This window comes from Protopterus annectens, chromosome 3.part1 (genome assembly GCF_019279795.1).
Source record: "Protopterus annectens isolate FY-2018-M chromosome 3.part1, PAN1.0, whole genome shotgun sequence".
In the NCBI taxonomy this organism is placed as follows: Eukaryota; Metazoa; Chordata; order Ceratodontiformes; family Protopteridae; genus Protopterus; species Protopterus annectens.
In genome coordinates, this window is record NC_056732.1 from 1,458,306,603 (window position 1) to 1,458,330,387 (window position 23,785).

Below are 23,785 nucleotides of genomic sequence, written 5' to 3' on the forward strand. Positions count from 1 at the left end.
TGGCTAACCCAAGATGACCCTGCTGGGGCATCTTCTGCACCTAAAATTGATAGTTCTCCCAAGCCCACATCTGACATTAGAACAGCCAAAGAGGATTTTCTTTCTTTTTAGTTTGCTGGAAGAAAGAACTGCAGGACCAGGGTATGTATCCATGCTATAGCCATGGAAGAAGCCTGACTGCAGATAAGCTATACTGGAAGGGGTTGGTCAGAAGGTAATGTATCACTTACTGTGCACCTCTCCAAAAAAATGTCCATTTCCCCAGCACAAAAGTTACACAAGCAGCACACAACAATTCCCTTTTAAAAACAGAAATACTTTCCCCAAAGTAAACTGGCCAATAAAAATTAAATAAGTAAGTTGTTGTGAATGTTAATAAGCATTCACGCTTTACACAACTTTTACCATTAAAATAAACCTTCTGTCTGATAAAAATCATAAAATTAACTTAAAAAAAACTTTAAATAAGCCCCAAAACTTAGACAGACCAGTTATACCTAGAAAGCAACTCCTGGAGCTACAATAGCAGTATTCGAGTAATGTCTACTGTTATTATGAAAAGCCAGGATTCTTAAAGTGACATACCCCCGTTATGACAGAAAATAGATAAATACATATAAAATAGTCATAAATAATAAAAAATTGTGGACTAGTTCCCCAAACTAGTCTTATTTGTCTGACAGGTGGCCTTTGACTGACTGCTCTCTTCCTGTGAAGCCTCAGAAATGCATATGCACAAGGTGGCAAGAAAGTACTGAAGATTTTTAGTAATTCTGATTGTTTATACAGCTCCCTTAATAAAGGCTTAACCTATAGACAGCCAGGGTGACAGTGTGGCAAGGGATACAAGCTTTTGTATGCTGTCCAGTTGCTATATCCTTCGCAGGATTTAACCCACAGGCTACTTCAACAGTCAGAATGATGAACATATACAGTTCAGACAGGCAGTTCATTGCATTATAAAGGCAAGAGCATTTTCTTATGGATTCATACTATGCCTAGACTTCATACCTCTCAACCTGTTACAGCAAAACGTTTGGACAAAGCCTAAAATGATGGGGATAGGGACAGATTTTAAATATTGCTGTTACAAACTTAGAAAGTTGATAGAATAATAGGTTTTGCATTAGCATGAATTTTCTGAAGGATGTAGAGTCTTAAAGTCATATGTTTGTAATTATTTAATTACTTCAATCCTCAGCTATTTGCTAGAAAATACAGATTTTAGAAGGAACACACCACAAATATGAAGCAAAAATCTGGTCATTCTGTGAAAATCTGTACAGTTGAGCGGTATGTGCCTAGTTGGTATGTACAATTTAGACTAGACTTCACTGTAATGAACCTATTAATAAGAAGTTATGTACTTACCATAACATTCCATGTTTGTAGTCCATCTCACCTACATTCTTGCTGGATGGGTTTGGAGCCAATATTCGGCTCCAACTCGGCCGATACTAAAGCTCGAGAGCTTTTACTGGCTCAAGGCTAACCCCTATCCCATGGTGCCTCACGGCAATTCCCCAGATCTTGTTTGCAAGAAAACAATAAGTACCTAATAGTTATGAAACTATCAATAACTGTGTACATACAGACAAAACATTGTGTAACATTATCTATGCCAGGTGGACAACAACTACAACCAGGTCAGACAGCATAAGTATAGTCCACCAGATCCTCCAGGAACAGGAAGGGGGCAGGAGGGAGGGTTGCAATAATGTAGGCGAGATGGAATACAAACATGGAACGTTATAGTAAGTACATAACTTCTTTATGTTATGTAGTCCTATCTCGCCGTAATTCTTGCTGGATGCTAGCACCTTTATCCCGGGTGACTCAAGCAAAGAGACTCTTCAGCACAGTGGACCCAAAGGATGACCTATCCAATTTGTAAAGAGTGACAAAGGTATGTGGTCTTGCCCAAGTAGCTGCTGCACAAATCACAAATGGTATCAATTGGGAGCCTAGATCTAAAGGCACATGAAGGTGATACTGCCCTTGTAGAATGACCTTTTACTTTGTTGGGTAACTGTTTGCCAGCAGTCTGATAAGCAAAGGAAATGCAATCTGAAAGCCATTTTGAAAGGGTAACCTTAGAAACAGGCAAACCTTTATTTTTGTCCGAAAAGGAAACAGATAATTGATTTGATTTTCTAAATTCTTTAGTTCTGTGTAGGTAAAACCTGAGAATTCTGTGGACGTCTAATTGGTGTAGCCTGTATTCAGATTTATTAGAATGATTTGGAAAAAACACTGGTAGCTCAATAGTAGTGTTAAGATTATGTTCTGAACATACCTTGGGATTAAAGGAAGAGTTAGTCCTAAGTGAGACTCTATCCTTGTGGATCTTGTAGCCCAGGCAGGTATGACCCTAACCCTGAGTAGCATTCTGCCATCGCCCAGAATGATACCGCAGTACAAGGACAAAATGATTGACTTCAACAATTGGTTAAGCTTCTGGTGTCATTCTAAGGGGATCCAGTATCTGTCTGCTTGGAATGACATGGTCGACAGACCACGATGCTTTGCCACAGATGGCCTGCACCTGTCGCCCCTGGGATTCTGGATACTGGCTAAGGCTTTTGCTGCCCCTATAGTGCCTTTTTTAGGCAGGGTTCAAATAACAAATTCACCACCATAACAGGAACAGGCAAACAAAAACTGAAGGTAATGCTACTCAATGCTAGAAGTCTAAATCTCAAAATGCATTCACTCGAGGCACTCCTTAAAATGGAGAACATCGATATCTGTGCAGTGACTGAGACCTGGTTCAAGGCTCCAGAGAGCACCCCCTGCACTACCAGGCTATAACTTATACCACACTTTTCGGCCATGTAACCTGGACCGAAACACCAAAGGCGGAGGTGTGTCCATATTCATTAAGGATATCCACACCTCTAGGCTAGTTGCTCAGCATAATGCATCCGAGGTTATCCAAGTGCAACTAACTCTGAGCAAAACTGCAATCCAAATTGTAGCTTGCTACAGATCCCCCACCATGCCCCAGGATTCCCACTCCTCTTTTCTTGATGTACTGGAAAATATTAGGGTTCAACCAAACACCCTAATAATGGGCGACTTCAACTACCCCACCATTAACTGGGAAAACTACACATGTACCAACTCCTTAGCTCAACGCTTTCTGGAATTCATAAACTCCAATGCCCTAGATCAACTTATCCACACCCCCACCAGGGGCAACAATATCCTAGACCTAGTCATTACCAACATGAGTGACCGGTGTTCCTCACCTGAAATCAACTCTTCGTTGGTCCGATCCGACCATAAACTTATCACCCTTGATATCCACATCCCGCCCCCATTAAGGAAACCACAGTAAAAAATGTCTCCAAAGCCAGCTTCATGCTTCTTAAGATAGAAGTGGTGAACTTCATGACACCCATGCAGATGGACAATACAGTTACAACTGCTGAATCCTACACAAATGCACTCTATAAGAGCTTACACGAGTGCATGGATCGTGCTATCCCAAACAGAACCAAGACGCTATCCTCCAAAAAAGGAAGCCATTCTGGTGGTCCCCTGCCATAAACAAACTGTACAACAGAAGGAAGAAACTGTTGCAAAAGAGAGAGTAAAATCCCATGAGTGGAGGAGCTCCTTATAAGATCCTCCAAAGCTAGCTACGAAAACAAAATCGCCACTAAATCCAAGGACAACCACAAAGCATTCTATAGCTATGTCAAGAATCTAGATGGCAACAAGCATTCTATAGCTATGTCAAGAATCTAGATGGCAACACCCAGATCTGCTCTGAGTTACAGCACAAAGGCATGAAAATTACAGAACCAACTGATATTGCCAACATCCTGGCAGATCGGTTCAGTGTTAACTTTACCCCCCTCTCACCCCCTAAAGAGCCCATATCTATACAGGAAGAATGCAAATTCCCTGTAATTACAACTACGCAGGTAAAAGCTGCACTCTCTAAAGCCAAAAACACAGCATCCATGGGAACTGACAACATCCCAGGCTGCGTTTTACACGAACTTTAGAACGAACTGGCTCCCCACTTAAGCACCATGTTCAATAATAGCCTCACATCAGACTTTGTGCCCACTGAATGGTGCACAGCAACAGTTATCCCACTCCACAAAGGGGGAGCCACCACTGATCCCGGGAAATATCGACCTATTAGCCTGATGAGCTTGGTCTACAAGGCCATGGAATGTATCATCATGGAACTCATAAACAAAGACATTGATAACCTCCAAACTCTGGATCCCACCCAGTTCGGGTTTGTGAAAGGCAGATCATGCCTCCTGAACCTGATCAACTTCTCTGAGGCAGTCACCAAAGCCGTGGATGAGGGTGAGGTGGTTCACACAGCCTATCTTGACCTTACCAAGGCTTTCGACACCATCCCCCATTCTGGAATTATAGCTAAACTCACTAAACTAGGTATAAATCCCTACGTCACAAGATGGGTTGCCAACTGGCTCACTGACAGAACCCACACTGTAAAAGTTGCAGACTCCAAATCTGACCTCAAGGCATTGACAAGTGGAGTGCCACATGGTTCCATCCTGGGACCTCTCCTGTTTGGTATCTACTTCTCTGAAGTACAGGCTAACACAAAAGACCTCTGGCTGATGAAGTTCGCAGATGATTGCAAACTAGGAGCCATAGTCAAGTCCCCAAATGATGTGGACATCCTACAGAAGGGCCTCACTGAGACAGATGCCTGGTGTCAGAGCCATGGCCTCAAGCTCAATACCAAAAAGGGCAGTGTCATCCCCTTTGGTAAAAACTCTGTACCCATGAACTACCACATAGGCAGCAATCTACTTAACACCAAATGCGTGATAAGAGACCTTGGGACCCAGGTGGACAGTAGTCTCTCCTTTGATAGTCACATCGCCACAGTAGTCAGGAAGTCCTTCTACGTGGCACACCTCATCATAAAAGGATTCTCATTCAAGAAAAAGAGGTAATTGTTCCGCTCTACTCGTCACTCATTAGACCCATTATAGAGTACAATGCCCCTTTCGGAATGTATCTCAAGACATCTGCAGCAGCTGGAAAGGCCACAGAAGTACCTCACAAAGAGGATTACTGGCCTCAAACAAATGCCCTAAACTGACCGCCTCAAAAAACTCTAGCTTTACTCAGTAGCATATCACCTACTCCGAGGTGTTCTCTGCCTAACATATAAAGCTATGTTAAACCCAGAGCTGTTGGACATGCTACACCTTCCTAAAGAAATCCCAATCCCTCCAAGCTACACGCTCTAGGGACCTAAACCTTGTCACCACAATAAACAGGACACGCTGGAGGGATAGATTCCTGTCCCAGAGACTTCCTATACTCTGGAACAAGCTACCCATCTATGTCAAGCAAAGTTCTTCATTAGCACTCTTCAAGAAAAATCTTGATGAGTGGATGGGAAATAGGAAATACACCGCAGGGATCACTTCTGTGTCTCTGCTGGACAGTGGCACAGGAAAATAACTTTCTTGGGTGGCATAAGCTATGGTACCTTTCTGACTAGGCTTACGTAAGCCCTTGGGCCGATAGCCTAGTACCTACCTATGAACCTATGAACCTATGAAAACAATGTAAGGAGGTCGAACAGTAAGAGTTTTCAATTCTGAGAATCTCCTAGCAGAGGTTATGGCTACTAAGAATACTGTTTTCCAAGACAATAATTTCAGATCCGATGAAGAAAAGGGCTTAAAGGGTGAAGAAATTAAAGATGTGAGAACTAAGTTTAGATCCCAGGGTGCTGGTAGCTGTTTGATTGGAGGCCTGAGAAGGAGAACTCCCTTCAAAAAGGTTTTGCACAAAGAATGGGACATGATGAGATTTCCCATGAAGCCAAAATGGAAATTAGAGATGGCAGCTAACTGAACTCTAACTGTAGCGGCTGCAGCTCCTTCATGAAAGATGGACCTAAGGAAGGACAACATAGATTCTATAGGAGCTGTATAGGTATCTAAGCCTTGGTTTACAGCCCAAGTAGTGAAACTTTTCCATTTGCTGGAGTATAACTTCCTAGTGGAAGGCTTGTGGGAAGAAATCAGAATGTGTTTGACTGAAGGTGAGAGGGAAATGCACCTGGCAATTTGTGGAACTGGAGCAGCCATGCTGTCAATTTTAGGGTGTGGATGGTAGGTTGGAACTGCCCCGATTGATGAATCAGGAGGTCTGGAAATGGTTCCAGAATCCATGGTTCCTCCAAGAGGAAGGGCCACAGGAAGGGAAACCAGACTTTACGAGGCCAGTAAGGAGCAATGAGGATCAGAGTACTCCTCAACTGTTTTGCTTTCCGTATTACCTTTGGAATGAGAGGAAAAGGTGGGAAGGCATAAAGGAGTCCCAGGGGCCAATCGTGGACTAGAGTATCCCTGGGTGACATCCCCGGATGGGGAGTTAGGGCAAAGTAGCTGCTGCATTTGGTGTTCAGGTGTGTGGCGAATAGGTCGCAGCAAGGCTGGCCCCATCTGTGAAAGATCTCTTTCGCAACTTCTGCATTCAGGGACCACTCGTGAGACATCAGGCTTGCTCGACTGAGTTTGTCTGCTATCAAATTGGACTTCCCCAGGATGTGCATTGCTACCAGAAAGCGCTGAGTGTCCATCACCCATTTCCAAACTCTTAAGGCCTCTCGGCAAAGCAGATAAGATTTGGTCCCCACTGGTTGTTTATGTACCACACGACAGACATGTTGTCTGATGGAATCGCAATTGTCCCGGTGGGAAGAGAACTGTGAAGTGCTTGCAACACATATAGCACCACTCTTGTCTCCAGAACATTGATGTGCAAGTGGTTCTCATGGTTCTGCCAAGTACCTTGGACCGTCATTCCCAGATAATGCCCCCCCACACCCTATCTGGCAGGTGTTCATGGTCAAAACTGTATTTTCTTGAGGAGGAACAAGTGGACGACCTAAGAAAAGTTGTTCCGTATGCAACCACCATGTCAGATCCTTCTTGCAGGTGTTTGTGATGAGAATCTGATGAGACAGATTGACCATTGGGCAAATAGTAGCCACTGAAGTACTCTCATGTGAAGATGGGCTACAGGAATTAATAGAATAGTGGAAGCCATAGTCCCCAGGACTTGAAGGACTACCCTGGCCTGAACTTTGTGACTGTTTAGCAAAGATCTGACTTGGTTGCGCAATGATTCTACTCTTTCTGGTGTTAGTCTTGCTGACATGGTGGTTGAGTCTATTTCTGAGCCTAAGAATACAATGTGCTGCGAGGGAGATAAGGTTGATGTTTTTCGGTTTATTATGATGCCTAAACTGGCGCATAAGGATAGAGTCTCATCCCTGGTTTTGATCAGTTGATGCTTGGTGGTAGCAAGGAGGAGCCAGTTGTCTAGGTACAGAAACACCTGGAATCCTTGACGTCTCAGGTGAGCCGTTACCACTGCCATGCATTTGGTGAACATTGGGGGCTGTAGTGAGGCCAAAGGGCAGTGTTCGAAACTGAAAATGACTGGCTCCCAGCTGAAAGCATAAGTGTCTTCTGGAGCGCCTGTCCATTTTGATGTGGTAGTATGCGTCCTGAAGATCTATTGAGCACATCCAATTGTCTTTCCCGATAAAGGGAAATACTGACTGCAGAGTGATCATTTGGAAGTTCAATTTCTTTACGGACTTGTTGAGTTTGCTGAGATCTAGAATTGATCTCCAGTCCCCTGTCTTTTTTGGAACTAAAAAGAATTGTAAGTTCCGGATCCTATTTGCTCTGTGGGGACTTCTTGGATTACTCTTTTTCACAGCAAAAAGATGACCTCTGATGTTGCATGGTCTAGTTGAATGGGTGGCACGTCTGAAAGAGACCAGTTTACCAGGGGATCGGAAACAAAGGGAATCCGGTAACCTATGGATATTATGGTTTGTACCCAATGATCTTGTGAAATGGTTAGCCAGGCGCTTGGGTACAGTGACAGACGACCCCCGACTGCCTCCAGAGATGGACAGTCAGGCAACCCTTCAGGGGCGATAGAAGAAACGATCAGAGAAGGTTTCTCTATCTCCCTGGTGTGACCTCCTCTGCCACGAGGACAGCATCTTCCATTATATCCTCCCCCTCTGATAACCTTGTGCCCGAGGGAAACCTTTTTGGGATTTAGAGAACCACATTTTCCCTCCTGTATGACCCTTGGGATAGGGTCTAGAAGGAAGGGAAAAATGGACTCCGACAGCAGATAAGGTTTTCCCTTCCTGCTCTCACTTGGTCAAGGTTTCTTTCACCTGAGGTCCAAAAAGAGATGAACCATGAAAGGGGACATTGGTGAAGGAAGACTTAAAGGATTCCGTGAAGTTACAAAGACACATCCAAGAATGTCTCCTAAGAGGGATTCCTGCTGCGGCTGCCAAACTCGCTCCATCCGCTGCATAGGAAATCAGCCTCATGGAGGAGTTAGCTATCGATGTAAGGGTGGAAACTGTGCAGAAACTTTATCTGAGGATCCCAGAGTTACTGAACTCTGAAGGGTATCTCCCAACTCCTTCAGGAGATCCCTCTGAAGTCAAGTGAAATGGGTAAGGTAATTCAGCGATCTTAAGGTAAATGCCGTTGAAGAGAAGGTACGCTTTCCATACCTATCCATCATCCTGGACTCCTTGTTAGGAGGATGGATACTGGAAGATGTCTTGGACAACTCCTTCTTGGTGGCTGCTGCTACCACCATAGCATCAACAGGAACCCCTTTGGAAAGAAAGGACTTTTCTTCTGGTGCAGTCATAAATTTGTTTGGTCTCCTCGGGACAGGCTCCACTGTGTCTGGGGTGGTCCAGGCTTTCCACGATATGACTCCCAAGAGCAGGTCATAAGGAGGTGTCACCCAGGAGGTGGAAGGTCGGGAACCAAAGGCCTCAAGATACACTGATTCATCCTAAGTAGGATTAGAGGTCTTCCAATCACCCCTCTGTCTAACGATTTCCAGGATGTCAGAAAAGGAGACATTCTCAGAGGGGGATCTAGGGGACCGCTCTGATTCCACCAAATCAGTGTCAGACATGACAGACTCAGGTGAGTCAACATGATTCCTCTTACAAAGTCTCTAATGAGGGAGCTCTCCAGTGGGATAATCTGGGGAGGTCTCAGAAGAGGGGGCACCTCTAATGGGGGCTGCTTGAGTCTCTGGTTCCCTACACTGTGGGGGTGGCAGGGGAGAAAAGGTTGCTGCCAGCTGCTGGTGGGACATCAGTTCCAAAGGTATGGCTTTTGCAGAGGATAAAGCTTCTCTATTGCTTCAAAGGCCTTTCCTCCCCGCTCCAAAGAAGACCTCCGCTCCGAGGAGATGGATAGTCAGCTCCGAGCAAGGGGAAATGGCTCCGAAGCAGATGTGGGAACCGAGCTGAGTCGAGCTGAAGCTCTGAGGGAGAGGGTCAGTTACAAAGAAAACCCAAAGTGATTATCCCTCTCTGAGTCAACTCGACAGTGTCAGCTCCCAGATTCCTCGGCTCCTGACTGAGCCGCTGAGGATAGAGTTATTGGTTCCGAGAAAGCAGGAAGAATACTTGGACCCGAAGGATCTAACATCAAAGAACCTGAAGTGATTGGCTCCAAGAGCAAAGCAGTTGGAGGAGAAGCAGTGGATTGCAAAAGGGTCGGCTCTGAAGCCTTTGGGTCCGAAGGGGCCAATTTTCTTGCCAGAGCCAAGTCAGAAAGCAACCTCTTCACCACCCGCTCAATGTCCTCGTCTGAGTGTGTCCTGGAGGATCGGGTGTAGACAGCAGGAGATCTCCTCCTCTCCAAAATAGGAACTCTCAAGGTAGGTGAGACAGGGTCAATCTCAGGTAACTGTCTCGGTACCGAAGGTTGCCTCGGCACCAAAGATACCAATGGCACCGAGACAGAAGAAGCAGAATCGGAGCCAGAACTCCTTGGCTCCGTCACTTTGGACTTTTTCAACGGTTCCAAAGCTGGAGCCGAAGATTGTCATTTGGTAGTCTTAGGAGCTGTCTGACCAAGTTCCAGCTGTTCCTGGAAGGAGCTGGTCATAAGACCCCTATCTGTCAATTTGTGTTTCCTCTTGTTCCAAACCCTGGTACTGAAGACATGGCAAAAGGTACAGGGTTCTTGTAAGTGGGCTTCACCTAAGCAGTACACACAGCTAGTGTGACTGTCTGTCATAGACATCTTCTGTGAACATTTATCACATTTTTTAAACCCCAAAGGGCGATGGTCCTTGTGTTCTCTGTCCTTTTCCTTAGACATGCTAACAAGAACAAAGTAATAAAGCTAACTAGAAAAAGAAACACCAACACTAACTATACCAACAATACTATCTACTATAAGGAATAAAAGAGGAAGAAAAAGGTGGTGAAAAGACAAGATTTAGTAAATAAATCTTCTACTTAGCCACCAACAAGTAAGGAGACAACCTCGAAGCTTTCGCGGTAAACGAGATCTGGGGAATTGCCGTGAGACACCATGAGATAGGGGTTAGCCTCCAGCCAGTAAAAGCTCTTGAGCTTTAGTATCGGCCGAGTCAGAGACGAATATCTGCTCCAAACCCATCCAGCAAGAATTACGGTGAGATAAGTCTACATAACATCTTATTATATTATTATTATTATTATTATTATTAATATTAATATTATTATTATTATTATAAAGAAGTATTAGTTTAAACTAGTGTTTAAACTAGTTTGAACCAAGCCCCATGTTTTATTCTTTGCATTGTGCTGCCAGGAGCTTGTAAACTTGTTGAATTTCTCACATTATGGTTATCCCAATGTCTTATTTACTTATTTGAATTTGTTTATTAGAGCAGAGTGCTGATCTCAAACAACCAATTTCAGTCTCAACAAAGTATATAAAACACACAATACAAATAATACAATGAAAACAAAGAGCAGGGATACAATGGACCGAAGGTAACTTTAATGCTCTGCATACAATTATGAATAGTCAGTAACGTCAGTGAAAAATGTTAGAGGATACATTTGTATGAGTTCACCTAGCCACACGTGGAAGCAGTTGAAGAAATAGCATTATTTTATATACATACATATACACAGTTTGTACAGTGACATAAGGAAGAAGACCGATAAGGGTAAAAAAAAAAAAACAGGCTGAAGAAGAAGGGAGGGGTCCAGATAAAGTTACATTGTGTGTCCTTGCCATTGAGGCTGGGTTATAAAAGCTTTTTGAAACATTTAGTGTGCTGGACTTTTACATTAAGATATAGAAATTCCTACTGCACTACATTCTGTGTAACTTTTATGTGTTTTTTCTGCTTCTCCATTGCAAGTTGTGTCATTACATCCTATTACGTAAAATGTATTGCTATTATTATATACTTTGCTCCATACTTACAAAAACATGGTGTATTTCTCTGATTTTTCCTACCTTCAGCTCCATCTGTATCATTAAAGTCATTATCTGATTCCTTCTTACTGGCAAACAGTCCATGATGACTTCCTATGCTGGTGAAGCTATATGGTCAGTTCTGCTTAAACAGCACTGTCAGACTTGTATAGTACCTTTATTACAACCATGCTTGGTATTTTTCCCAAATAAAGCAGCAATATTACACAGAACAACATCAAATACATTAAAATGTTTGGTTATTATGAATTGCTATGCAAATTCACCTGTTTGGGTATTTTCTTTTTACACAGAGAATAGATCATTTAACGTATTATGTGTAATCCCAAAGGGCTAAATACATCATCATAAAAAAATGCTCACCACCTTACTTCTGAGCAATGGTATGCTAGATAGACAGACAGATAAAAAGAAAGAAATAAAAAAAATCAAGTACTTACCCACATAATTTGATGATTCCACACATGGGTTGCAAGTATTCATTCTGGTCTTTCACTTTTTCTGCACAAAGATTCAGAATTTGGAAGACATGCACCAAATCTATCAATGGCTTTGTGTGGATATAATGTCAAGGAAGACATGTTCCTGCAAATACTAAACAATCTTAATGTCTGCAACCTTCCTAATATAATGTGAATTATATAAGGCTTGATTGGAATATATAATCACATTTCATGTCAATTTTTGCCATGGCAATTCACACTAAATACAAAGTTAGCATTAATTATAATATACACCTAACCTGCAAATGGAAGTAAAAATGGCATTATTCATTAAAAAAATGATCTGCACTATGAAGGTCTGGTGTTCTCAGAAAAAAACAAACATACTATGGCTCACTGTTCTCCGCATCAGTAATTTTTGGCAGAAGTTTTATGCCGGATGCCCTTCCTGACGCAACCCTCCCCATTTATCCGGGCTTGGGACCGGCACAAAGAAATGCACTGGCTTGTGCATCCCCAGTGGCTGGTTCTAGGTTATAACATCGACAGCTACTTTCACCGACAACAGAAACATCGACACCACATAATCGACAAACCATAACCACGACACCTCACATGCCCGACAAACAAGTAACCGACAGTCCACAAACACGAAACCCCATACACTGCACACACCACAATAACAACAATCAACTAACAAAACACATCCCTATCCAAAACCACACACAGAACACAAGCACACCAAAATCCTCACAAACCCACACTAAACCTCACACACAACTATGTGCAACCCTAACCCAAACCCTTACTCTAAGGTCCGTCACTATCGCACACTCAGCTAACCCGCCCTAACCTAACTCACTTAACCCGCCCTAACCCAAAAATAGTACTACCGCACTTACCTAACCAGCGCCCTAACCTAACTCACTTAACCCCTAACCCAAAAATACCACTACGCACTTACCTAACCAGCCTAACCCTAACTCACTTAACCGCCCTAACCCAAAACATACCACTACCGCACACTTACCTAACCAGCGCCTAACCTAACTCACTTAACCCACCCTATCCCCACAGACTGTCACTATCCACACTTACCTTACTGCACCTAACATCCGTCACCACCGCATACTCACACAGCCTTCTTTCCAAGTCACTATCCCTGGCGTCGGCGTTTTCATCCGTAGCGTCGGTCTTCCGAATGTCGATCATCTGGCGCCCGCTAATCCGTTGTCAGTGATGTCGGCTGTCGATCTTCTAACCTAGACCCATATATATATATATATATATATAGATATATATATATATATATATATATATATATATATATATATATATATATATATATATATATAAAATCACATGCCAACATTGTTATCGTTGATCTTTTGTTATTTGCCTGCTCCAAGGCTATTCTTTGGCACATACATAATGATATCAACATCAACATTTGGGTATTTTGATAATTTTAACTATACGGACGTAGTGGTGGTGCTGCGGTAGCATTATCACCTCACAGTAAGACGTTGTCCTGTTCAATTCTCAGCTAGAGCGTCTTCTGTGTGGAGATATGTGTGAATGGGCGTATCTTCATTGAAGGTTGTGCGTCAGGGCCGGCAACTCAGCACGTAAAAATTTATTGCCAATCATTAGCGGACCGGGAAAAGCCAAAAGACACAACAACATATATATATATATATATATATATATATATATATATATATATATATATATATATATATATATATATATATATATATATATATATATATATATCTATATTAATATATAGTTTCATATCATTTGATCGAAGAGTCAAAATGCTGAAACACACAAATGTCGAAAACTGAAATGTCAAAATTTATTTAATGCAGGGGGCAAGCCCCCCATGCTCCCCACAAACCCTGATAATTATGTATAGCAACTCCAGGATCAGGAATGGAGAAAGGACAAATTACATTTTTAATGTTTTGAGTTTTTGATATTTTGTATTTCAACACTTTGACTTTTCAATCAAATAATATATGCATATACATGGGTTCACTTTATAATCTTGAAATACTGAAATATCTAATTTCAGTATTTCAAGACTATAAAGTCGAATGTTCGGAATGGCAAAAATGCATAACTGCGAATCTGAATATTTCAAATTTGCGGTTATGCTTTAATGGTATGTGACATGGAATGTGTCGTGTGGATGGTTTCCAGTTTAGTATGTGGAGTTAGGTGTAATTTAAGGTAAGTGCCTAGTTCATAAGGGTTTGGGTAGGTGTGTAAGTGTGATTGGAAGTTGTACATGTGGGCTAGGGTAGGCAGGTAAAAGTATGAGTGCTTAAATGTTGAATGTGGTGGTATTTGTATATATGTGATGTGTGTGTGCGAGGGACTGTAGAATGTCTGGTTGTGAGTTTGCTGTCTTTTTCTGTTCAGTGCAATGTCGGAGTTAGAATATATAAGTAGGCGGGGTGTGGGGGGGGTGCCGGGGCCAGGGGGCTTGCCCCCCTGCTTATTTGTAGTGTAGGTTTGTTAGTTTATATCGTTATGTTTGTGTGTGTGTGTGTGTGTGTGTGTGTGTGTGCACGTGTGTGTGTTTTTTTTTTTTTTGTAGTGTGGGTAGTTTGGTGTTTGTGTAGTGTTGTATGTGGTGTGTTGAACTTCGTAATTTTAAATTTTGCGGTTTTGGAGTTTCGGTGTTGCTGAGATTCGACTTTATAGTCCTGACATACTGAAATGCGATGTTGTATATATATATATATATATATATATATATATATATATATATATATATATATACACACACACACACACACACACAAACACAAAGATGGCCAAGTGAATAAGTTGTCTGCAATTCACAAAGTTAACACCTGTGACTCATTATAATCAGTCTATCCCACTCTGCAACACAGTGACAACTGTATACTAACCACCACAAAATTCATACACAAGTAACTAAGTAGTTTGTCAATTGATGCATCTGCATATTACAACATGGCTGTGTAGATAAACCCATAAGATGCACACAGCATGTCACCAGATGCAAATATGTAATAATTTATATGAACACATGGGCACAGTTGGACATCTCAGTGGGCAGAACACTCATATCAACCTCGAAATACCCTTGATAAATGTGTTGATGACATCGGTCCCTGCTTCCTGTTCCAATAATGAGATACGGCTATTGTTTAGATGCATGCATGTATAATGAAGCATACAAGAGCACCAATATTCAAGATTCCCGCATATAGTACATGTACCAGGAACAAAGTCATATGCATGAAACAGTAGATGAGGCAATGCAGGCCTACTGGCATCCAGTAGACTATTTACATCTATATAAAGTATTATTATAAATATCAGTTGATTAACCATATACCTAGTCTTTATATTTATGAACAAGCAGTACAGTTACATATGATGCAAATGCACAGTTTGTCTTTGAGAAACCACATTTTATAAGGTACAGAAATGTTAAAAGACACAGTATAGAGCTATAATCATATGGTGCTACTGACATCTGTGCAGCCAAGTAATATAAACAATCTATAGACCTTCCTGCCCAATATGTATGCACACATAATCAAATATAGACTCCTTTCAACACTCATGTTCCCTCTGTCTATAGTGATGAAATATAGTGCTATTTCTGCCAGAAACAGAGCACACAATCTGCCTTGTTGTATTCTTTGCTGATCTCAGGCTGGCATTCCATCTCTTAAGCGAAAGTTTACTTTGCTGAAATGTTGAATATTCTGACCATACATTTCCCACAGTAGGATACTAACTATGGAACTGAATATGCATGATTCTTTTCATGAACTGAACTAGATTTACTTCTTACTCTCAGATCACATGCATTATAAGTCTCTTACACACTGGATCATGTCTATGAAATCAGCATTCCTATTAAGAACTGAAGACAGTTAAGGTTATGAGATGTTAATGTGCTTTATCCTGCAGGTCTGGGTTAGATTCCCTCCAGTTCCACTTGTAGGATATGTGACTCAGTCACATGTCAGTTAACCAAAAAGTGCTCCTGTGTCAGTTCTGAAAAGGGGCACTTGTGTCCAGTTGGCTTACCTGGTTAAAAGCAAATATAAAAAAAATAAAACAGCAGGAATTTGAAAGCTATATCATCCACCATCAAGAAATACCAGAATTGGGAAGTTGGTATAATGGTTAAGGTTTTTACCTTATAAACATGGGGTGCAGGGTTTGATTCTCACATGGGGTAAATGACTAGGCTTAAAAAGCCCGAAAGGATAGTTAGCCTAAAACTAATCTATGAACCTATAAAACGCAGGTCATTAAATCAGCGATTAATGAAAATAATGTAAATTTGCCTGTACAGCTAATACTGTTTCTCCAGTATTTCATTTACTGTCAGTGACTCACTAAGTAGCTCACTCACCTTTGATAGTGGATGATCAGAAGACTGCATTCTATTACTATACAAGATGCATGGTTTTCCAATATTAACACTACAATGTAGCATAAAGGACATGCTGCAATCCTAAGGTGTCATCTATCGGATGACATGTTAAATCAAGGTCCCTTATCCCTTTTGCCTGCCTTAGTGGAAGCTCAGGGATATAAAAGATTTCATGGCATTTTACATAGACATGTCTACATTGGACATTTTTTTACTTCATCTACAGTGGAAAATAAATAAACACATGAATGAATTAATTAAATAAGTAAACTAATTAAATAATTAAATAAGTAAAAATTCCAAAGTCAACTGTTTGGGATGACAACAAGAAATCAAAGAAGACTGATCCCATGTCACATTTGATTGTACAACTTTGAATGGATATTGGGAGAAAACTAGAAGTTATGTACTTATCATAACGTTCCATCTGAGTAGGTGGATTCATTTGTCTGCAACCTGTGGGTATGGATCCGATATCGGATCCGAACCGGCATGGTTTATCCAGCTATGGATCCGAGCTCCTAGCTCCTCCCCTCACCCATAATGCCCTGCTCTCCCAACATGACCTCAGATCGAGTTTGCCCTGCACCAACTACTCTAACCAAAGGGTAACACACCCTATGCAGGAAACTGACAAGGCCAGGGGGATAGGAGGGCGGGATGGCTGCAGACAAAATGAATCCACCTACTCAGATGGAACGTTATGGTAAGTACATAACTTCTAGATCTGAAGTAGGAAAATTCATTTGTCAGCAACCTGTGGGACAGAGTCCCCAGCTAACTGAATCTTGGGTGGCCATCATGGAAGGATATTCCGGAGCACCGCGGAGCAAAAGGATGCTCTACCTCTAGAAGTGACGTCCAGCTTGTAATGAGTAATAAAGGTATGAGATGAAGCCCAAGTGGCTGCTGAACAAATGTCATCCAGAGGAACCCTAGACTTAAAGGCCGCTGAAGTAGAGACAGACCGGGTCGAATGAGCATGGACTCCCTCCGGTGCGGGCCTCCCAGAGGCTTGATGCCAACAGAATACACTGAGAAATCCAGCGTGACAAAGAAACTTTGGAAATTGGTTTACCCAGATTGAATTTGGCAAAACAAATGAACAACTGGTCTGATTGCCTATGACCAGCTGTCCTATGAAGGTAAAAATGAAGCTGCCTGTGAACATCCAAGGAATGCAGCTTGTATTCGCCTTTGTTTTGATACTTAGGGAAGAAAACAGGGAGGTTGATGGACTGATTAATGTTAGCTTCTGAAGCTACTTTAGGAAGAAAGGAGGGATTGATCCTGAGGCACACCTGGTCCGGATGAAAAATCAAATAAGGCGGTTTCATGGACAGGGCCTGAAGCTCAGAAACTCTCTTAGCCGAAGTAATGGCTACCAAAAAAGCAGTCTTAAAGGACAAGAATTTAAGATCGACTGTGGCCGCAGGTTCGAAGGGGGGAGCGGTCAAGGCCTGAAGTACCAAGGAAAGATCCCACGGGAGAACCGTTTCTTTGACAGGGGGTCTGAGCAAAAAGGTGCCTTTTAGGAAGGTTTTGCATAACTTAGCCGACATAAGAGACCCTGAATCATGTCCAACATGGTAATGAGATATGGCCGCCAGCTGAACTTTGACCCTGGAACTACTGGTACCATCATTAAAGAGAGTAGTAAGGAAATCTAGAACCAAAGGAAGGGGAACCGTGAAAGGATCTAGGCCTTGCCGCTCTGCCCAAATGGAGAAACGCCTCCATTTACTGCGGTAAATTTTTCTGGTAGAGGGCTTGTGGGCCGCTACCAGAATGGCCTTAACTGGGGACGAGATACCGGGAGTCCTGATTAGGAGTGGAACTGGAGCAGCCAAGCAGTCAACTTCAGGTTGTCCAGGTTCGGAGCTGGTAGGTTCGACGGGTGTGATATCAGATCCGGAATGGGATCTAGAATCCAAGGTGGATTCACTGAATGAGACCTTAGGTAAGGGAACCAGATCTGTCGAGGCCAGAACGGGGCAATGAGGATCATTATGCACCACAACTGAGAGGCTTTCTGAAGTACTTGTAGCATCAGAGGTAGAGGGGGGTATGCGTAAAGAAGACTGGGAGGCCAAGCATACACCAGAGCGTCTCTCTGAGAATCCCCTGGAGGGGGGATTAGAGCAAAAAAACTGTCGCACTTGGCGTTTAAGGGAGAAGCAAAGAGACTGCAACAGGGAGTCCCCCACTGTGCGAAGATACGTTTCGCTACTTGAGAATTGAGAGACCACTCGTCCGGGGAGAGAATGGTGCGACTGAGCTTGTCTGCTAGGATGTTGGTCCGACCCGGAATATGCGTTGCGATGAGAAAGCGGTTGGTGGAGATTGCCCATTCCCACACTCTCATGGCTTCTCGACATAAAGGGTAAGACCTGGTTCCCCCCTGTTTGTTGATGTACCAGACCACCGACATGTTGTCTGATTGAATCGCAATTGTTCCCAGGGGAAGGAGGGCTTGAAATGCTAGCAACGCCAAGAGCACCGCCGTAATTTCCAGAACATTGATATGCAGGGAGGTCTCTGTATCGCTCCACGTGCCTTGGACCGTCCGGCCCGCAAAATGCCCCCCCACCCGAGGCGGGAAGCATCAGTGGTCACCGTGGCGAGAGGGGGAGATGCACAAAAGGGGCGGCCCCTGTGGAGGTCCGGAGAATGGAGCCACCACAAGAGAGACCGCTTGCAAGCCTTGCTGATTGCAATGGGATGATACAGGGGGAGGGAGAGAAATGACCATTACACCTGAAGTGTCCATTGAAGTACCCGCATGTTCAAGCGGGCGAGCGGAAGAGTAATCGCTGCCGCCATAGACCCTAGCGCCCTCAGGATCAATTCCGCAGGTGTTGAGCTGGAGTGAAGGATGGCCCGCACCTGGAGTTGCAGATTCCGAACTCTGACGGTTGTGAGAAAGGCTCTTAAATTTCTCGTGTCTAACCTGGCTCCTATAAATTCTATTATTTGAGTAGGGACCAGGTTGGACTTTTCTATGTTTATCGTGATGCCTAGCCAGGGAGCTAGACGAAGAAAGGAATCTCTTGCCAAAGAGAGTAGATGCCTTGTTGGGGCGGTGAGAAGCCAGTCATCTAGGTACGGAAAGACCTGCACCCCCTGAAGCCTCAGGTGGGCTGCAACCACTGCTAATACTTTGGTGAACACCCTGGGGGCTGTGGTGAGACCAAAGGGAAGGACCGTGAACTGGTAGTGACTGGCTCCCAGCCGGAAGCGAAGAAACCTCCTGGATCGTCTGTCCATCAGACTGTGGTAGTACGCGTCCTTGAGGTCTATAGAGCACATCCAGTGATTCTCCCCTAGAAGGGGGAGGATGGATTGCAAAGTAACCATCCGGAACTTCTCTTTGGGAACTGACAGGTTCAACAGGGACAGGTCTAGAATGGGTCTTAGGTCCCCCGTCTTTTTTGGCACTAAAAAGAACCTGGAGTAGAGCCCTGATCCGATCTGGTCTGGGGGGACAGGCTGGATGGCTCTTTTTCTCAGCAGATGGCCAATTTCTGCTGAAGCAGCCTCCCTCTGATCGGGTGGAACATCAGGGAGGATTTTTAACTTTGGGACATGAAGAAAGGGGATCTTGTAACCTCTGGATATAATCCGGAGTACCCAGTGGTCCGATGTAATGGACTCCCATGCCGCTAGGTGCTCAGCGTCCCCGACTGCCTCCAGAGTGGAGCAGTCGGGCAACCCCTCAGGGTTGCTGCGTGGGCCGTTCAGAGAAAATTTCCCTGGACCCAAAGTTCCTGGGAGCCCCTCTGCCCCTGGGGTGGCGTCCTCCCTGTCCTCCTCTGCCGCGGAAGGACTGGTTGTCCGGAGCGGGTTGGGAGTGCTGCGACTTCCGGAACCACATCTTCTTCTGGCCCTTTTGGTTCCTAGAGTAGGATCTCTGGGGCACAGAGAAGCGGACTCCGACAGCAGACAGCGTCTTCCCGTCCTTCTCGCTCTGAACCAAGGTGTCGTGAACCATCTTGCCAAAAAGGGCAGAACCGTCAAAGGGGGCGTTCGCGAATGATACCTTGAAGGGCTTCGTAAAATCGCAGTGGCGGAGCCAGGCCTGCCGTCTTGTGACTAGGCCTGCTCCCGCAGCTCTAGCGGCTCCCTCGGTAGCGTGGGAAAGTAACTGCATAGAGGTGTTAGTCACAGAACGAAGAGTGGCCATACGGGTGGAGTGCATAAGTTTGTCCTCCTCCGATATGGACTCTGGGGGGGATGCAGCGTATTCCTTGATAAGATCGCGCTGCATCCTAATGACGTGTGCCAAATAGTTGAGTGCCCTCACTGAGAAGGTCGCTGAACTAAAGATTCGCTTCCTCAAACGGTCCATCATCCGAGACTCCTTGCTCGGGGGATGGACTGAGGGACTCTCCTGGGCGAGTTCCCTCTTAGTGGCTGCTGCTGACAACATGGCATCTTCCGGGGGTCCCTTGCTCCAGTGGAAACGGTCAGCAGGGGGGCTAAGGATCCTGTCGGGCCTCTTAGGGATTGGCTCCACGGAGTCCGGGTCCCTCCATGCCCTGGTGGTAATAAGGTCCACCAGGGGGTCGGCAGGAGGGGACACCCAAGAGGTAGACGGGCCCGCTTCAAATGCCTCCAAGAACACTGACTCATCCGAGGAAGACTTTGGGGCAGACCACCCACCTCTAATCCGTAACATTTCCATGATGTCTCCGACGGAGACTTCCTCAGGGGGTGATCTTGGGGAGCCTTCCCCTTCCTCCAAGTCAGTGTCTTCAGTTAAAGACTTCGGGAGTCTATGTGCCTCCTCTTACACGAATGCTTGCGAGGTGCTTCCTCGGGGGGTTTGTCCGAGGAGCCCTCACCAGCAATATCCAGAACCACAGGAACTGCTTGGGGCAGTAAAGCGGGCTGTCCCAGTGGCCGGGTGATGGAAGCCTGGCCCAGAGCAGATGGAGTGCGGGACAGAGCCGAAGCAAGGGCCGGGGGTCCGGATGCCCTCAACAGAGCCCTCTCCACTACATCAAAAGCCGAGGGGGAGCCAGCCTCGACAATAGGATCCGAAAGTCGGCTCCCCCTCGGATCCGATGAGCGGATCGGAGCCGGCGCTGAGCCCCTCGGATCCGAGGGACCAGTGTGCTCCGGCAAGGATGGCGCCGAAGGCACACCGAGTCCCTTGGATCCGAAGCTTGGGCCAAGGCTCCGAGAGGTCAGATCCGACAGACTCGAGGGCAGGGTCGGATCCGAAGTACCCAGTACTGTCGGCGCCGACCCACCCCCGGCTCCGAGGCTGCCCGGCTCCAGCTCGAACCCGGGTAGCGGGTCGTAGAAGGAGCAATGGGCTTAAAAAAATGGGGTCGAGCTCCCCCCCAGAGGGGGGGGGGGAGGCAGGAGCACTCCCATCTGCATATGGGCCTGGATGAACCTTCGCATCATCCGGTCCAGATCAGCGTCGGAGAGGCTGTAAGTAGACCTCGACGAGGCTACCGAGGTAGGCCTTGAATGTCGCCTCGATAGCCTCGAAGGAGGTCGGTTCTCCTCATCCTCAGGCTCCGGTGAAAAGCACGGGGACCGGAGCCGAGGAGGGAGAGCCAGCAGCCAGAGGCGGAGGAGAAGCCAGCTTACCTGGCGGGGCGAGCGGAGGTCTCGTCCCGCCGCTGTGGTGCTTCTCTCTCCGGTCCTTTTTCCTGGCTTCCCTCTCCTCCGACCCTTTGGCGGGAGTTTGAATCCCGGGTGGAGGAGGGGAGCAGGCAGGGACTGCCGAAGCAGTGACCACCAAGGGGGCGGGGGCTGAAGCCGAGTCTGGGGGCAAGAGTCCCGCCAAGACCAGCTTCGACCTCCGCTCCTTCAATGCCCTGGGGTTGAACCCTGCACAAATTGAACACCCTGAAGTGAGGTGTTCAACCCCAAGGCATCGAACGCACCGAGTGTGGCCATCAGCAGGGGAACGCTTATGGCCACACTCGGAGCACTTTGAGAAAACAGCCTTTGGGGCCTCAGACATAACTATTTTTTTTTTTTTTTTTAAATAGTAACAATAAAAATAAACTAAACACTCACACAAAGGCCCCAAAAAAAAACACACACACACACACACCAACTACGAACCAGCGAGGGGAGGATAAAAACTAGATTAAATTAAACCAAAAAATATATAAATAACACGGAAACCTACAACTTTCACACAACTAAGAAGTTTTGAAAAGTTTTGAAAAGTTTTAAAACCCTTAAATAAGACTTAGCTTTAGGAGCTCTGACGACCCAGCCTTCACCATGCGCGGCAAACTAGATCTGAGGTCATGTAGGGAGAGCAGGGCATTATGGGTGAGGGGAGGAGCTAGGAGCTCGGATCCATAGCTGGATAAACCATGCCGGTTCGGATCCGATATCGGATCCATACCCACAGGTTGCTGACAAATGAATTCTCCTACTTCAGATTCAATTATTTAATTAAAACATTATGAACAGATAAAATAAATTTAAACACAGCTTATTTGATATAACATCTCTTTTGATCTTATGTTGTTGTTGTATCTTTCAGCTTTTCCCGGTTAGGGGTCGCCACAGGGGAACCCCGGTCCGCTAATGATTGGCAGTAGATTTTTACATACCGAGTTGCCAGCCCTGACACACAACCTTCAGCGAAAGTACGCCCATTCACGCATGTCTCCACACAGAAGACGCTTTAGCCGAGAATCGAACAGGACAACGTCTTACTGTGAGCCGACAACACTACCGCAGCAGCACCACCACCACCACAGTCTCCTCTTTTGATCTTATGTGATTTTCATATATGATGGACTATTTTAGCTGTAGCAATAAAACTGAATTACAAGGAATTGGAAGAATATCACTGGTCCAAAATTCAAAGACACCCTTCTTTTTACACAGAAAGTTATTCACAAAGGAGTCTTCATAAGAAAGAGAACATCCTCTGAATCTGTTTTCAGAAATCTATGGATACAAGTCCTACATTTAATAAAATTACAAATCCAGGACTTAATCACTCCAAGATCAATATTTTCCACATATCCACTCTGTCGCAATCATAACTTTTAGTTATGTACTCACCATAACTTCAGATGTTTGGGATCCATCTCGCCTACATTCTGAACTGATGGGTTCGGAGCCGATCCCTCGGCTCCAACTCGGCACGCTTATGCTATAGAGCGAGGCCTCTTATTGGCTGAGCTATCTTTATCCCAGGATGCACCACCACTAATCCCCCAGATCTTGTTTGTCCGCATTCATGCACACATGCACAACTAGATTATATAACATTGTTAGATGTTTCAAGATGAAACAACAGGATTCGGACCTTCTGATATCCTCTGATCTCCAAGGAATGGGGAAGGAGGGTGGGTTATTAGGAATGTAGGCGAGATGGATCCCAAACATCTGAAGTTATGGTGAGTACATAACTAAAAGATGTCATGTGATCCTATCTCACCTACATTCTGAACTGATGGGACAGCGTCCCTAGCACCTAAATCCCGGGTGGCTCATTGGAAAACACTCCTGAGCACTGTGGAACCAAATGAAGCTCGTCCTCTAGATGCCACATCTAATTTGTAGTGGGAAATGAAGGTGTGCGGGGAAGACCATGTAGCCGC

At 44.7% G+C, this 23,785-nt stretch overlaps 1 protein-coding gene across 2 annotated transcripts in view; it reads right to left on the bottom strand.

Moving 5' to 3' along the window:
• Nucleotides 1-23,785, bottom strand: part of CFAP69 (cilia and flagella associated protein 69) — a 2,033,309-nt gene that overhangs the window by 1,616,260 nt on the left and 393,264 nt on the right. For both annotated transcript variants that reach the window (XM_044067529.1, XM_044067528.1), the window contains exon 4: nt 11,756-11,865. In XM_044067529.1, coding sequence (XP_043923464.1) covers nt 11,756-11,865 — 110 coding nt within the window. The remainder of the gene's footprint in view (nt 1-11,755; nt 11,866-23,785) is intronic.